The 17,224-nt window shown below is 36.2% G+C and overlaps 2 protein-coding genes across 3 annotated transcripts in view; one reads left to right on the plus strand and one right to left on the minus strand.

Moving 5' to 3' along the window:
- Nucleotides 1-17,224, minus strand: part of LOC100176351 (acyl-coenzyme A thioesterase 11-like) — a 30,376-nt gene that overhangs the window by 4,627 nt on the left and 8,525 nt on the right. Inside the window, exons 10-14 of one of the 2 annotated variants that reach the window (XM_009860457.3) lie at nt 16,504-16,707; nt 16,007-16,146; nt 15,560-15,688; nt 14,329-14,455; nt 11,498-12,689 (exon numbers count right to left, since the gene is read on the minus strand). In XM_009860457.3, the coding sequence (XP_009858759.1) occupies nt 12,552-12,689; nt 14,329-14,455; nt 15,560-15,688; nt 16,007-16,146; nt 16,504-16,707 (738 nt within the window). In that variant the 3' untranslated portion in view covers nt 11,498-12,551. Of the gene's footprint in view, nt 1-11,497; nt 12,690-14,328; nt 14,456-15,559; nt 15,689-16,006; nt 16,147-16,503; nt 16,708-17,224 lie in introns of those variants that run through there. The other variant, XM_026834557.1, reaches the window with a different exon arrangement.
- On the plus strand, nt 1,249-11,129 carry LOC104265763 (titin homolog). Its single transcript, XM_018812152.2, has 17 exons — nt 1,249-1,642; nt 2,038-2,187; nt 3,031-3,215; nt 3,684-3,860; nt 3,923-4,032; nt 4,262-4,593; nt 4,644-4,712; nt 4,770-4,960; nt 5,366-5,471; nt 5,792-5,929; nt 6,458-6,556; nt 6,920-7,098; nt 7,384-8,556; nt 8,876-9,006; nt 9,681-9,885; nt 10,411-10,484; nt 11,016-11,129. The coding sequence occupies exons 1-13, from the start codon at nt 1,505-1,507 to the stop codon at nt 8,018-8,020; spliced, it is 2,511 nt and encodes an 836-aa protein (XP_018667697.1). The 5' UTR covers nt 1,249-1,504; the 3' UTR covers nt 8,021-8,556; nt 8,876-9,006; nt 9,681-9,885; nt 10,411-10,484; nt 11,016-11,129.

Consider the following 17,224-nt stretch of genomic DNA (forward strand, 5'->3'; position numbering starts at 1 on the left):
GTCAAGATATTTGGATATTTGGATATTATGTGCTAAAGGTGTCCCATCTTCCCCCACCCTACTATATTATATTGTTTATAACAAATGCCAGTACAATGAACTATAACAACTTATAACAAGTATAACAGCTATAAAATATAACAATTGTTTTATAACACTATTAACTGTTATGTACAAGGAATAACTCGGACACATCCACAAATTTAATAACAACATAAATCAGACACAATGTATATTATAGTATAGTTGCAAAGGGAAATTTATTTTTTTGTAAAATTTAAAGAAATTTGTTGCAAAATTTTACAGTTGTAACCCATACAGAAGCCAAATATGTTTTAATGCTAAGCTAATGAAGCAAAGAAAAGAATGTTTTAAAATGTTGATTGCTAATAACTATGTTTGCAGTCACAATATAACATATGACCCAATAACAAGAAAGGAATTCTGGATATTTCATTTCCAGTTGGACAAATGTATTAAAATATGTAACCAAACTATGAAGGTATATTTTGGTGTTTTATGTATCTGTTCAACCTAGTCGTTGTTTTAAAATAGTTGTGAAAGTTTTGAAACCATGTAAGCAAAACTATTTGAGAAATTTAAGCTCCATTTATAAGAGTATCTGTGTACGTTCCGTGTAGATATAGATACACCTTTTGAGGCATCGAAATATCTTCTTATGGGAGTCAAAACAAAGGACCGTGTCGAACAATATAAGTGGTGTTGTCATCGGCCAAACGCTCCGGATAATTTTGTCTTGTTGGTAACTGAATACTGTTTCAGCGGGCCGCGCGAACAGACAAAAGGAGTATACGTAATCTAGCATCAGTTCTGCGTAAATGCGGGAGTGTGCCTGGATCTTGTGGTACGCAGGTATGGTTACAGTCTGGAATGACTGTTTGTGTTCAGTTACAACTGTAAATATTGGATTCATAGCTCACAGATCAGTTGACGCACTTTAGCGAGGAAATTGCGCAACTTACAGAAATCGAGGTAGATTACTAAAACAGTACAGCTTGCTTTTACAGTAAAAGTATAGTCATGTTTTTTTGTAGTATGACCAGTTCCAAGCGAGTGAATATTAAGAGTATATAAAACTAATAAAAGTGAGAATTCATCTCGTTTATTTGGCTACTAAATTTGTTATAGCTTTATCCATATGTAACTCTACGCGCACGGTGTAACTTTATCAGATCGTATTTATCCACCTGTTGATTACTGTATAGTTCTGCATAAGTAGGATATTTGTATTTTAATATTAAAAGCCGACTTTAAAAGTGATTTTATAACCTTTGGTGTAGAAAAAAATACTAAACGAATCTGCTGCGTTTATTCCTGTAAAACTTTCAAAAACGACATACTATATTCACGTAAGTTGCAACATTGCTTCTGAAACTAAATGCGTAAAGCAAAAAACTTTTCGAAACTTAAGAGTATTCGGTACATTACAACATTACTTCTGAGTTCAAATGCGTGAAGCGAAAGGTCTAATAAACACAAAGCCATGGTGCGAATATCAAAACAGAAACAGGAAAAGTTAGAAGTCATCATGAACTTGGTGGAAGAACTTGGTGTAGACCGTGTTCTGCATAGACTTCGACAAACGAAGATGATGAGTAAAGAAGTCTTGGATGATATGAAGGTATGTTGACATGTAGTAATGTGGGGTAAGATGGATACTGGTAGTGCATGGTGTAGTAGTGTGGGGTAAGATGGATACTGGTTGTACATGGTGTAGTAGTGTGGGGTAAGATGGATACTGGTTGTACATGGTGTAGTAATAGTATAGTAGAGTAAAACAGGACACTTGCATTCTTTTTTTGTAACCGAATTCCTCGGCTTAACCTTAAAAAGCGTTGTTTATTGTTCATTAGTTTTCGATGGCATTTTACCAGCAGTTATAGAATGTGTACGCGGTGTTTACTGTGTGTACATCACACATACAGTGAAATTATCGCGCGAGAGTTTATACGTTTAAAGTATATCGACTTTTAAAGCTTTTTTTAACAGCTCAATAAATATTTACGGAATTTACAGGAGTGGGAGACAGATTATGAAAAACGGGTTGCACTTCTTGGGTTCCTTGTTGCCCCTGAGGGGAAAAGAGCTTTCGGGGCGTTGTTTGAACTTGCCAAGGTACACGAGGAACAAGTTAAAATGCAAGAAGAGCAGGAAAAACTGAGACAGGTAATGTACCTAATGGGGCTATGTAGTACTGTGGGGTATGGGGTACTTTCAGCGCACAAAACCCATATTTCCTGCTCGTGTTTTGAGCAATCAACAACGCTGTTTTAGAGTCGCATGGCTACTGTTATATAATTCAGCGAATATTCTTTGTTTACTATCAAATGGGACGAGAAAAGAGAATAAAACAATTTCCTATCATATAGCCTACTATATCGACTTGCCTCTTTTAAATGTTGCAGAATATTTTCCGAAAGGTGTTTTATACGGTGTAACATTTAAAGTAGAAATAAAGTAAAAAGTAACGTTTGTATTTCGCTATAGCGTATACTTAGTTGTTAATAATTAACGATTCCGTTTACGTTTACTCGGCAAACAAATCCACGTGATGGTTTGTAACCGTAAGTCGCTACATGTTTACATCAATCTGTATATAGAACTATCCTCTTTCCAATTATAACAATTAGACTAATTTGAACTTTTAATGATCGATTGTTCATTACACAACTTATGGGTTGAACAGCCGCGATTTTTATTCACTTTATTTTTTACTCCTATATGTTTTAACGACTACCGTTTTGCTTTTCATTCTCTTCTCTTCGTTGTTTTAATAATTTTATCTTCGCTATCGTTTTTAAAGAGAAAACTAAAATATATTTTTATAGTGTTAAGTGTAACCTTTTAGGAAAAATTATTTTAGGGTGAATTATGTTCTGCAAACAAAAAACTTTTTTCCGGTAATTTTGTTAAATGCGAACTTTTATGGAAAACGAATAAGGCTAATTTATGTTAAACAAAAATTCTTAAATTTTTTGGAGCTTAATTTTGTTGACCGCAAACTTTTAGGAACAGCTAGCTCAAAATCCTAATGAGACAAAAAGAACACCGGGTGGAAATTCAAATAGTAGATCAGAGCACCGAACACAAGCTTCGAATATGAAAAATAAACTTCGAGCTCAGTTAAATAAGAAAAGGGGCCAACATGCGCAGAGCACCACTGCGCAGAACAACCACGGTGGGACAGTTACAGGGTAAGAAAAAGTTTTTTTTCTGTAGCTTGTATTGGGAATATTGTCCACCGCCATGTTGGTACGGTGCTGGTTACTGGTGCGAGGCTCGACGACGGCACCATTGTGGGCGTATACGTGTTCTTCGGCAAACATTTACCGGCAATTGCTTCTTCTAGTTTCTTATACGATGTCGTAACTCGTGAGCGTCACGAAGTGTATAAAAAAGCCTTGTAGAAAAAAAACGATAGTCGTTATAACAACGAATGTAACTTTGTGGGTGACTGTTTATTATGTGTGGCTTACAAATTAGACAACACATAAGTGACGGATTGAAGAAATTGCCGTTAAGTGTCTTGACCAAGGACAGATACATCCACAATGGTAGCAGCGACGAGCCTTGAATCCAAAACCACTGGGTTAGAGGCGGACGATATAACCACTGTACAACAGCGCCGACAAATCACATGACCATTTAAAAACAATTCACAGAAAATCGAAGAAAGGGAAAAAGGAAGAAGATAAAGATGATCCTCTGTTGGAGGAAGCTGCTCGGACTTTACAGGAAGCAGAGAGGCAAGTAAAGGAGAAGAAACGAATCGATGCCTTTAGAAGTAAGCTAGCTGCTTCAGAAGTACAAGACACGGCGAGTAACGCGAGTGGAAGAAGGTATTGAGAGAATGTTTGATGTAATTTCTGCTGTATGGAAAATAAGCAAAGTGTGTTAACAGGTCAGCTGGCAGTCCACGCACCACTCCCACCCCTGTTGGCCACCCCGATTCACCCAAAGTCGTTCCATCAAACCCGGAAAATAAAGTGGAGAATTCCCCACAAACCGCAGGTTAATTACTTTAATTGTTTTAATTTTTGTTATTTATTCATTTTTTAAAGTTTTCTAAACCTGTTTTATTATGAAAATGTAGGTATTTAGATTGTTGTGCGTCTATATTTATTGCGAAGTAACATTTTTTTTGGTTGGGGCAATAAAACTTGTATACGGTATATTTATTAGTTTTTTTAACATAATCTTTTTTGGGGAAGCAAAGTTTGTAAAAAGATTTTTTTTACAGAAGTTCTTTCACCAAAGCTGAAACCTCCTCCGCCCATCACCGCTAGAGTGCGCACTGAGTCAACGTCGTCTGAAATCCGTGTACCGGTGAAGGTTATATCACAACCTCAGATCCCGAAGGCGTTAAACGATTTTACTCGGCACAAAGAAGAGCATGAGGACGGAGATTGGGGTCGGATGCCACCGGCAGAAGAAGAAGACGAAGAAGATGACGAGAGCCAGAAAACTCCGCCGTTAGGGGGCGCTAAACAGCCCGAGAAACCAGAAAACAAAGAAGAACCAAAGAAGGAAGAAATGAAAATTGAAAGTAATGAAGTTTCATCGCCAAAAGAGGTAAAAGTTTCAATCGAAAATGATAAAGCCAAAACGTTTATATTTTTCAGGAATCAGAAGAAACAGCGAGCCCAAGCAACAACTCAGAACCTAAAGAACTGTCTGCGGATTTAAAACTGGTATGTATTATAGTAAAGTTTACGTTTGTACTTAAAAAAAAGTCAACAATTTTTTAGGCGCTAGATGACGCTACACTCGTGAGCAACCTAAGCGACCACGTGATTGCGGAAATCGTTGCTGATTGGCGGATTTTAAGATCGGAAAAAGATAAGGAGGGGGGAGTTGAGAAAAAAGATCTTCATCAGATCAAAGAAGATATGAAAGAAATGGAAGCAGAAAAAGAGAAAATGAGGAAAGAGAAAGACCGGTAGGTGGCGCAAATTTATTTGTGACGTCATTTTTTTCATTTTTGTAACGTTATTAGATTTGTTACGTACCGTTTTCATAAAGTCGCTGTTTTATGTTTGGTGGGTAAAGCGGGTTTGAAAAAAAATGATCCAAAATCAAAAATTTTGAATAGTACTGGTGGGGTAAGATGGGACGCCTTTAGCACATACTACTCAAATATCCTGATCGTGTTTTAAACAATTAACAACGGTCTATGGAAGTTGTAAGAATACAGTTTTATAATTCTTCAATTATTCTTTGATTACCACCTGCTAATGGGACGAGAAAATAGAATGAAAAGGTATCCCATCTCTCCCGAATCACTACATTGCTGTATGATAAAACTACAAAACATTTAATTTTTAAAACATGAGCATTATTTTAGATTCGTGTTCAAAGAGTTTGAGCTGCAGCAGAAATTACAGGAATTGACGACAAAACACAGAAGTTTACGAGAAGATCATGAAACGTTAAGACAAGGAAATATCCAGGTAGTTAATATTTATTGAGATAGGTGTAATAAGATAAAGTACCGTGGGGTAAGATGGGACACCTTAAGCACATATTATCTAAATATCCGGATCGTGTTTTAGACAATTAACAACGGTCTATAGGAGTTGCGAGGATACGGTTTTACAATTCTTTAATTTTTATTTTTCACTATACTAAATGGAGCAAGAAAAAAAATGAAAAGGTGTCCCATCTTCTCCCACCCTATACTATATGTGTGTCTGTACTATAGTTTTACTCTTTGTTGTAAAAATACACAGAGGACATGGAAATAGTTTAAAATATATACCCCCTATAACAGATACAACAAACGACAAAGAAAAGCAACAAACTGCACCAAGAAATGAAACGTAAAATTGCAAAACTTGAATCGAAAATTAAATCCATGGACAAAGTAACAGTACGACGGGGAACGCAAACAGATGATAAATTTGACAAGGTAATTGATAAAGACTATTCCTAATGAACTAACAGTAAACACTGGGAATTTTAATATAGTGGGGTGGGAGAAGATGGGACACCTTTTCATTCTATTTTCTCGTCGCATTTGGTAGTAAACAAAAAACATGCAAAAAATTATAAAACTATATCCTCAAGACTTTTATACACCATTGTTAGTTGTTTAAAAAAAACGATACGAATATTTGAATATTATGTGCTAAAGGTGTCTCATCTTCCCCGATCCTACTGTATAGTATGTTGGGTAAAATAGTCCACGTTTTTTACTAACGTTCATTGTTTTATTGAGTAGTAAACAAAAGAGTATTTACAGATTATTTAACTGTATCATCACGGCTCCAAAAGAGCGTTGGTAATTATTAAAAACACGATTTGGAAATTATTATGTGCTAACTTACCCTACAGTACTATATATCAGTAAAATTTTAAAGTTAAAATACATAGCAGACTTTATGTTTTAACAGGACTAACATAGATCAGTATTAAAGATTTTATTTTTGTTGTATAGGACGTATACGAAGCGCTACGAATCGCTGAAGAATCTCTTTCTGTGACACAGAGTGACCTTAACACAGCCCAAGCTAAACTAAAGACAACCCAACAAGAGGTAAACTGTCTCTAACAAAAGACAGCTCTCATTTTTAGGGTTTTTTTCACATAAAAATGTACGGGCATTGAAAATTACACGCTGTATTATTTATATATAGTAGGGTTGGAAAAGACGGAACACCTTTAGCACATAATATCCAAATATCTGGATCGTGTTTTAAACAATTAATAAGGGTCTGTGGGAGCCATGAGGATACATTTTTATAATTTTTGAATGTTCTGTGTTCACTACTAAATGGACGAGAAAATATAATAAAAGGCGTTCTATCTCCCCCCCCACCCTACTATACAAGCATAAACGAATATACTTATTTCTACTTGCAAATGCCACACGCTTTAGTATAAAAGTTACACTCTGCAGATCGAAGAGTTAAAAAAACAGCTAAACCTAAAAGGGCGAGAAATAAACAAGCGAGAACGTAAGAGTAAAAAAGATGAAGAAAACATTCGCTTGGTGTCGCGCGAGAGAGATGCGATGGAAATCAAGTTACGGAAAGTCAGCGAACAGATGGAATATTATAAAGGGATTATGGAGATGAAGTACGTATGCATTTATTGGGGTACACGGTTGTATGGTACCGTGTAGTAAGATGAGAAACCGTTAGCACCAGCAGACGGTTTATATTTTTGTTCGCTTTTATTGCCTATTTGGTAGTAAACAATGAATATTTATAAAATTATATAACCCCACAAATCTAAAGTAACGTTTTTGATTGTTAAAAGCACGGTTAGGAAATATGAGAAATTATGTGCAAACGGTATCAATTTTACCTTATAGTATTAAATTAAGAACTTAACAACAGTTTAAATGTAAAACTGCAACAGAACAAAGGGGAACTCAAAACGCCCTCCACCGGAGAAGAAAGAGATCAAGGTACAACGTTGTGCCAGTGGTAGACACGTCATTGTGAAGGCGGTGCCTGCTACGTCAGGTCACGTGAGTGCGAGTGACGTAGATGATACGTCACGCACAACTCCACGCAACTCGCGGCCTGGAACTGTAAAAACTCAGGCTACGAAACCTAAAACATCAAACACGGAAAAACCACCTCAAACTCCAACTAAAAAGATATCTACGAGTTCTAGCGGCGGAAAACAAACTCCTAACGAACCATCAGGTAGAGGTACACCGGGAAACACTGTAGGCCAAAGCGAGTCTGGGTCTAAGTCGCAAAATTCGACTCCAAGAGCAAATAACGGCAGCCAGCCGAGCAAATCTACATCTAAATCAAACACTACGCAATCATCTGCCTCGAACCAAACGTCTAGCTCTTTAAAACTAGCAGATAGTGGATCTACAGGGTCCTCCACTGCAAAACCAAAAACCCAGTCAAGCACACAAGCAAATGGGGACGTTAATTCGCCTAGGCCTGGTAACGCAAGTACAGATGCTGCCACACCAAGAAATAAGCAAGGAATTAAAGTAGTGAGCATACCAACGCTTTCTTTAAATAAAAAGTGACATTTCTATCAATTCAATGAATTATTAAGGTATGTCGTACTACGTATGGTTTATATTTTATTATATTTTACATGGGATGAGAGGTCCTATATGGCGAGACACGCACAGAGAAGTAGGACTAGGGCCAAAATTGGCGCATTGGCATTACCTCAACACCAAAGTAATGTTTATATTGTACATGTACTATTACCGAACAAACGCTATTGTTATTCAATATTTCCTTTACAATAGCCGTAAATGTCTGAACAGTTTCTTTGCAATTTTCAATACAATTCCTTTAAAAAATCGTTATTTTAAAATATAATTTTAAGATTGTATTAGAAGCAATTGTAAAATGCCGTTACAAGCTATGCAGCCGCCCAAGAAAAGGCTAAACAGTGTTGGTCACCGAGTTCCTAGCTTAGTAGCACAAGTACATAAAATGGTTGGGCAAATCAACGTTTTCCAGTTTTGCGCGTATTTTGTGGGAATTGTATTCGTACTTTTGACGATAATTTTATTCGTATGTTTTCTGGCAGTTTTCAGCGTGAAAAAAGGTAAGAAGTTTAAACTATGAGCAACATATTACATAAGTTTTGAAAAGGAAAGTGTCCATATAATTCGTTGTAAAACAATGAAAACACCCCCCAAAAATAATGACCCACAAAGTAACACACATGGTAACTTATAAGCTGGCATGCTGTATATGAGCATCACCCATGTTATAAGGACTGTCGATTTCCGGTCACGCGAGGATAAAGTAAGTTACATTTATTCTTTCAAAAATGGTAACAGCTTTTTATTTCGTATTTTTAGAGTTGTACAATAAAGTTTAAATGTAATCCCGTAATACTGTGCTATAATTCTATGTTGTAGTTTCATTGCATAATGTGGAAACGAATGTTACTTTTACTTATCAACTCAAATACAACAAAACTTTCGACGTTGATCTGTTAAATGCACCACGAACAATATACGAAGAGGAAAAAACACTTTTCAAAACAAGTGTAAGTAAACATATATAGTATAGGGTGGAGGAATATGGGACACCTTTTCCCTCTATTGTCTTGAATTAGGTATAGGAAACAAAGAACACTCGAAGAATTTTAAAACCGTATCCTCCCGACTCATATAAACCGTTGTTATTTTTTTAAAACACGATCAGGATATTTGGAAATTATGTGCTGAAGGTGTCCCGTCTTCCCCAGCCTACTATACCACAGAATAAATTATATTAAAATTTGAATTTTTGGACGAATGTTTTTAATGTACGCTTGAGATATTTTTCTACACCTAAATTCGTGCGTATTCTAATGGTAGGTTAGGTAGTTTCTTATAAGTATACAGGGTAATATTCAAGCTTTGTAAGCTATGGTACTGTGTGGTAAGATGGGATACCGTTAGCACCTAAATTCCTTTTTACCTGATCGTGTTTTGACTAATAACAACGATCTTTTAGAGCCACGGAGCTATATACCCTATATAATCATATAAATATTCTTTGCTTACTATACCCATAGTTTAATAATACAACTTCTTTATTAAACTGTGCTATACCGAATGGGACAAAAAAGAAAATAAAGACTTATCCCATCTTACCTTACCCTCATAAGTGTAAATAGATAAGTATAAATGGTATACAGGCTATAGTGTAAGCCATACTATCTCTACATTTGTAAAGGTTTTGAGTTTTCTACTGCAACATTTGAACACAAGTGAACACAGTGTACAGATTACTAAAGTTCTATTTCACCGCTCAGAAAACCAAAGTACCATCGTGACGTTTTCAGTTACTTTTAACTACAATTTCACCTCGGAAATGGAAACTATATTTGATAATATTGAAAGGTTTACAATAGGTGGCAGTAGAGTGCTTCATATTACAGGTAACGCTTTTTAGAAAAGGCTAAGTGCAATTTTACGGTATGATATTTGCTGTCTTGAGCATTAAATTGATTTTGCTTTACCCTGAACGACATATAGAATAGAACATAATATAAACGACTCAAAATAGCCAAAAGAAATGGGCATAACGTTTTCGGACAGTTTTAAATGCTAATGAATTGAATTCTTGGATATCAATCGATATGTTCAAATTTCACCCAACAGACAAATTAAACTGAAAATTAATCATAACAAAATTAAATGACATTTAAATGGCTTACTTGTAACGTATTGGCTGTAATGATTTATATGCTATATATATAGGGTAGGGGGAGATGGGACACCTTATCATTCCATTTTCTCGTCACATTTGGTAGTAAACAAAGAACATTTAAAAAATTATAAAACCACATCATCGCGACTCTGATATACCGTTGTTGATTGTTTAAAACACCATCAGGACGTTTAGATATTCTGTGCCAAAGGTGTCCCATCTTCCCCCACCAAATTATTTATATAATTTTAAGCAATCACAGCAGACGAGTTGGAAAGAAGAAAACCGAGTAATGAACAAGATTCAAATCTAGAGGATATTTCACTGGTAAGATTAAATACATTGCAATAACATATGAACAGAGTAACCTATTTATCTTCGCACGACGGGACAACGACAGTCGTTATAACACTGGTGCTTTGTTTTATACACCTCGTGCCCACAGTTTTGTGCCAACTTCGTGGGTTTTTACTTTTTGTTACACATTACTTTTGGCGGCTAACGACAGTAGTTATAACGTGGATGTTTGTTTGCAACACCCGCCCCAAAATATTTGAACCTATAAATCCAGTTCTGATCTTAATATGCAACTTCGTATGGCAAATGATAGTACTGTGGCCTGTGGGGTAGGATGGGATACCTTTAACATATAACTGATCGTGTTTTGAACAATTAACAACGGTTAATGGGAGTCGTGAGGATGCGGTTTTATAATTTAATTTTTTGATGTTTTTGTTTACTACCAAATGGGACGTGAAAATAGAATAAAAAATGTCCCATCTTCCCCACCCTACTATATAGCATTTAAGTCATTACAGCCAATTTCCTACCCCACTATAACATTTAATATTTACACAGAACAAGAAACGACGGTGATAGAATCTTGTACTGCGACCAGAGAAGAAGTAAAGTGATAAACTGTATTTATACAATCATTCTCTTTCGAAAATCGAATAAAATTAAAAGCCAGAATGTGGAAACTTCTGCTAAGAGACAAAGACAAAACTGTTTCAAACCATAACATGATTTTGCTTATGTTACATACTACTAAAAATATGTAAAGGTAATTTTTTTATCTACTTATGCTTTCGAAAGCGATAGCAAAGGTCATATTATTTTTAAAAAACGAAGAGAAGCGAATTAACAGCAAAACGATAGACCGTAAAACATGGTACGGAATAACAAGGTGTGGGAAAGAGCGTCAGTGAAAAAGCGTGGGCGTTAGACCCAAAATAGAGAAATTTAACTGACTGTCGGTTAAAGACAGGGTTTTTGGTTGGGAACCACAATTCGTGAGAAAATCACCCTTAGGAATAACCTGTATTGAAAGTTTTTAGATATAGGCGAGAAAATCACGATTAAAACGATTCCAAACCACGATTAAAACTATTCTCTATAGAGTTGTGTCGCTACATATAAATATGACGAGACCTACTGTCGGATTTAAAATGTCAATAACACAGTTTCATCGGACCGGTATGTGAAAACGCCACAGAACAAGGTTACGCGTGGATGTACGAGATGGTACACAGGTATCATACGAGGTTATGCTAGCCAGACAGCCGCGTTTTGGTTACGACTCATTCCCATTGCTTATCTAATCTCCGTAACATTTAGGAAAGCGAAAAAATGAATTTCTCCTAAAACTTAACTTTACGTCACCTTCAGACAGAAATTCACATTTTTTTTTAGTTCGAATAATTATGTAATTACAAACAAGTGCTCAAAATGGTTATTTAAAGTAAAAAATCAAAGAATTTTGTTAGAATTAGTTTGGTGCAATATTTTATAAAACGGTTCCTGAAATGAAAGTGTGTAATAAATTAAAAATCAACCGAAAAATGAACATAAAATACCTAAAACCGTTAAAAATGTACAAAGAAAATGTTAAAAAATTAATTTTATGAGATGTGTAGTATATATACTTGTTCGTCACGAAGAATTAAATAATGTACAGAAAAATAACAAAACGTGAAAGATTTTACATGAATAAAATAAAAGAACAGGAAACTGGTTAGAAATGGCAAAAAGTGTCAAAAAAATACCACAAGTTGTCGAAATTTTGGAACAAAAATTAACACGAAATACTTTGTAACTTCACAGTTGCAATTAATGCATAGAAAAAAATGGTAAGAAGTTTCAGTTGTTTATGCAGCGTTGAAATCAACCAAGCAATATTTGTGTAGATATGACAATGTAAATTCCTACACTATACGATTCATTTGTCTACACTGTACATTAAGTTTTGGTTTTCAGTGTTTCCTAACTAAAATCGACGCACATCTAATCATGCAGAACAATTATGATTTTGCATCACTGCGCATTTTATACTTACCTACATTAACTAGTCTGTCAATTAAAATACAATTGAAGACCATGACGCCGCAAAGGTCCTTATGACGTAACAGTCGTATTTGTGACGAGATAATTCTCGAGGCAGTGGAATACACGGCAGTACAAAGCACCTAGACCAGCCAGGTCACACGTGACGTACGAAACCAATTTTGGATTCGTCTCGTTGTAGTATGAGATCTGGTATCGGTTTTGTTTATGTTAGATGTAACAATATATAGAGTATTATATATACACCACCAATAACATATACACCCAAAACTACTCCTATATAATTTGCGTATGAATGTGGAGTAAGATGGGACATGTTTTCATTCTCTTTTCTCGTCCCATTTGGTAGTAAACAAAGAATATTTACAGAATAATATAACCGTAGCCCGGCGACTCTTAATCGCGTTGTTGATTGTTTAAAACACGATCAGAAAATATGGGATTTAGCTGCCAACAGTATACCATCTTACCCCACAGTACTATACGCACATATATATACCCATATACAGTGTGCTTTATTTAACACTTTCCACACAGTACAAGGTAGAAACCGAACACAACAAGTTACTGCTTTCCAAATTGGATTTCTAATGCCCACTGTTAAATATACGACCATAGATATATGACCACGTATTATGTGCCAGAGGCGTTCACTGACGTAAAAAAACTTCATGGAAAAATACTGAATGCAATGTAATGTCTATCTCCAAGCTCACAATATTTACGCCAATCCAACTATTGCAAAAACAGCCCAAGGCGCCACGGGTTCAGCGGTGCAATAACAGAAAAATCGAGAACAAAACAACTTGTTATACGTGTTTTTCAAACAACAAATAATTTTTGCACGGCAAACGAAAAAACAACCAATTTTAACTAGAAGTCAAAAACAAGAGAGCCCAAGCCACATTTTTCATAATTGCACTCATTTTTTTAACGTGCTGCGTTTAGAATAATATTATTCATACATATGCTTGTAACAAATGTATAGTTTCTGCACGGGAAACAGAAAAACAACCAATTTTTTGCATGAAAAGTCAAAAGAAAGAAGGGGGGTTAATTCTAATGATTGCACTTACTTTTTAAGGTGCTGGGTTTAGAATAATATAATTCATATATGCGTGTGTATTGATATGCTGGGTCAAATGAGTGCGAGGTATAGTAGGCTTAATATCCTGGTTTGCTATCTCTGCAATAGCTATGCGAATACACCATTTGCATATAACTTGTAATACGCTACACCTTTGCAGAGTGTATCTATAAGGCTTATACAGTAGGATGGGGGAATACGGGACACCTTTAGCACATAATATTTAAATATCCTGATCCTGTTTAAAATAATTAACAACGGTCTGTGGGAGTCGTGAGGATGAGGTTCTATATTCTTTGTTTACTACCAAAAACGAAAAAATAGAATGAAAAGGTGTCCCATCCTCCCCCACCCTACTATATGATAGAAACAATTAAGGCAAGCATCAATAAACCACACGTAATAATTTACTGTAAACCGCATTTCATATTATTTTAAGTCATATAGTTTCTTATGCGTAGCAGAAACAATGCAAACATCGATCCGCAAATACTAAACAGGTTCTGAAGTTGGTTTGAAAATCCATAGTTTTAAATCCAAGTAATTGATTATTATTCGGGCGCAGCGTTAAAAGGGCGCTGTTAAATTAAATAATACACTCGTATATTTTGGCCCCTTTTTATGGTGGTCATTGCGCGTCTTTATGCAACATTTTTTATGAGTCCTACTTTTGCGGAAGGTATTGAATTTTTTGGACAAAAAATGTAGAGTTAATAAAACAATGAAATATCACTCTCTTACCTCAGTGCAAGTGCCGCAGTCCTGTCGTATTACGAAACCTGCGCAAGCCACTTCCGTTCGGCTGAATCCGGTCGTTTGCGGGACTCGATCATGCGTGACGGACCGAAATGCGACTTTGTACGGGTCACTGGTTAAAACATGAGTCAGATTTCTACGATTACACGATTATCTGCATTTGTGAATCATCAAATTAACCGCATAGAGGCGCTACAGCAGCACCGAGCTTATAATCTCAAAAGCCGCGACAACCAAATGTTTGCCGGTACCGGTATTATCTGCTTCGATCTAGTTTACGGCGGGTTCAACCGCCAAATTTGGGGCTGTTTTTGAACCCGCTGCAGCGTTCTTGTTTTGACGGAAGCTTGTACCAACATGTTGAATCATATTGTGACGTCATAACGATTGTGGTACGGAAGTGTATAAGAGATTACGGTTACGGAAAGTACGGAGTTGCATTTTCGTTTCCCGGAATTCCGGGTTTCGTGAAAAAAACGACAGCACCGTATAACCAGTTTGGCAACTTATGTAGTCCAGTTCTATTCTCGGAAGTGTATATACAATAACGTGTGGCGTAATGCTATGGCGAAAAATATTTAAAAGATTAATTTTAAGATTAAGAACCGCAACGAATTAGAAGCATAGGTGATTTAAGAAATATGGAAATTACAACAATTATAAAGTCATGTTTAACGGACCTTACCCTAACTTTTATTCAAATTAGAATACATCACATACTAAACTATTGTCATGGGTAATTAACTAGTTGTAGCATGTAAATTCAAGGTTACGGGTTCAAGGTTCATTGCTGCTACGATTGTGAGTGTATGTGTCTTTAAGCAAGACACTTAATGACCATTTCGCCAACCCAATAGTCACTAATGGGCCGGCTAAATTGTCAGACATACAGAAAAAACAATCACCCACAAAAATGCATATGTAGTACATCGGATGCTGGTACGAGGAATACGAAACATAACATCTGTGTTATAACGATGGCATTTTCCAGCCAGGCGACGATAAAGTAAGTTACACACAGCATAGAAACCAAGTGTCTTAATAGTTATAGTAGGATGGGGTCAGATGGAATATATTTTCATTCCTTTTTCTCGTCCCATTTGGTAGTAAACAAAGAACTCATCGTTTAAAACACGATCAGGATATTTGGATATTATGCTGCTAAGGGTGTCCCACCTTACCCCGCAGTACTGTACGAAGTATATTCTATACAAACCTGTCCGTAGCTGGCCGACGATCCGACACAAGTAATACGAAGTCGTTTGGAACTTCTGATGTTTGTGATTTCATCACGGTGTGATAAATACCATCCTCATCACCAATTCTCTTCACCTCATCACATGATCTACCACGAACAAATATCTCATGAAAAGCAGAACATATGCTATATCATATAACCTCAGGTTTTATACGCTGTTCGTTGTACAAGGGGGGGGGGGGGCTATTAAAAAAAAGTTAAAAAAACACTAATTTAAACCATTATATTACTTGTTTCTTTTTTCGAAAACAAAGTAAATTCAAAGAATTATAAAGGCGTATCCTCACGACTCTTATATATCGTTGTTAAATGTCCAAAACACGGTCAGGATATTTGAATATTATATGCCAAAAGTGTCCCGTTTTCCCCCACCCCACTCTATTACCAAGTACACCCCTAACTTACAATGTCAATGGGTCCCATTCAACACGTTTGAACGGATTCTTCAGAACATCAAATACATCACTTGCACACAGCTCTGTTTGGGGCTTTAACGTAACACAGAAAGATAATACGCCGTCCTGCTCACGCGTACATAAAGTTACCTAAACATAAAACACCTATTGTTTAATATAAATTACAATAGAGCTACCTAAATTGCTACATATTTTAAAAACTGTTACCTACAGATATTTAACACCAATTTAGAAAATTATTGGCTATACAAAAATGAATAAATAAATGAATGTATGGCTTATTTATCTCGCGAGGCGGGCAACATCAGTCGTTATAACACAGTTGTCCAATTTCATACACCTTTTGCCCATATAACACAGTTCATGACAAAAAAACCGTTGGTGTAAAATTACTAAGCAAACTGAAACAGACCCGTGTTATAACGAGTGCCGTTATCCCGGCCTGTGACGATAGAGCAAAATATATTATTTATTCATTCAACTAACCGACGTAGTGCTAGCTGCGACAGTCCAATCACTCTTGCCAGCAATTCTGCTCAGAGCTGTGATATTTCCATAGCATAAGTACATGGCGTTGGTTCGACTCCATGCAACAGATAGGCGATCGTTGCGTTGCAGGGAAAGTATGTAGCGACGATCAAGACGAATTTTTCGCCGGGCAGCTGCCTCTTTTTGACGTCGCATTCCGTCCTGTACATATAATAGTGTCAGATAATGTAATGTTAGGCGCCGAGGCATAGCGCGTCTGCTTTTAACTCATGGGTTACAGGTTCAAGGCTCGTCGCTGCTACCATTGCGGGCGTTTGTCCTTGGGCAAGACACACTTAACGGCAATTGCTCTAACTCTGCGGGTTTTTTATGGCTTATCTAAAATTTAAATTGTCAGCCATACAATACATACAAATAATAACTATTACCCACAAAAATACATACTTGGTAACTCGTAAGTTGGTACGCAGTGTAAGAAACATAACACCTGTGTTATAACGACTTTCATTGCCCCGTCACGTGACGATAAATAAGTTACATTCATTCATTCAAACAATTAAAATGCAGCTTCTTCTGAATATTTTCATAGTAATGTAATTAGATTAAATGAATAAATGTAACTTGATTTATCGTCGCGTGGCCGGAAAACGACAGTCGTTATAACACGGGTTTAACACCTCATGCCAGCTTACGAGTTACCATTATGTTACTTTGTGGG

The sequence above is a fragment of the Ciona intestinalis genome, chromosome 5 (assembly GCF_000224145.3).
Source record: "Ciona intestinalis chromosome 5, KH, whole genome shotgun sequence".
NCBI lineage: Eukaryota > Metazoa > Chordata > Ascidiacea > Phlebobranchia > Cionidae > Ciona > Ciona intestinalis.

Coding starts and splice junctions, on each gene's coding strand:
- LOC104265763 (XM_018812152.2), top strand. CDS start 1,505: ATGGTGCGAATATCAAAACAGAAACAGGAAAAGTTAGAAGTCATCATG. Junction 4,961..5,365: donor ATGAGGAAAGAGAAAGACCG/GTAGGTGGCGCA, acceptor GCATTATTTTAG/ATTCGTGTTCAAAGAGTTTG. Junction 6,557..6,919: donor TAAAGACAACCCAACAAGAG/GTAAACTGTCTC, acceptor TACACTCTGCAG/ATCGAAGAGTTAAAAAAACA.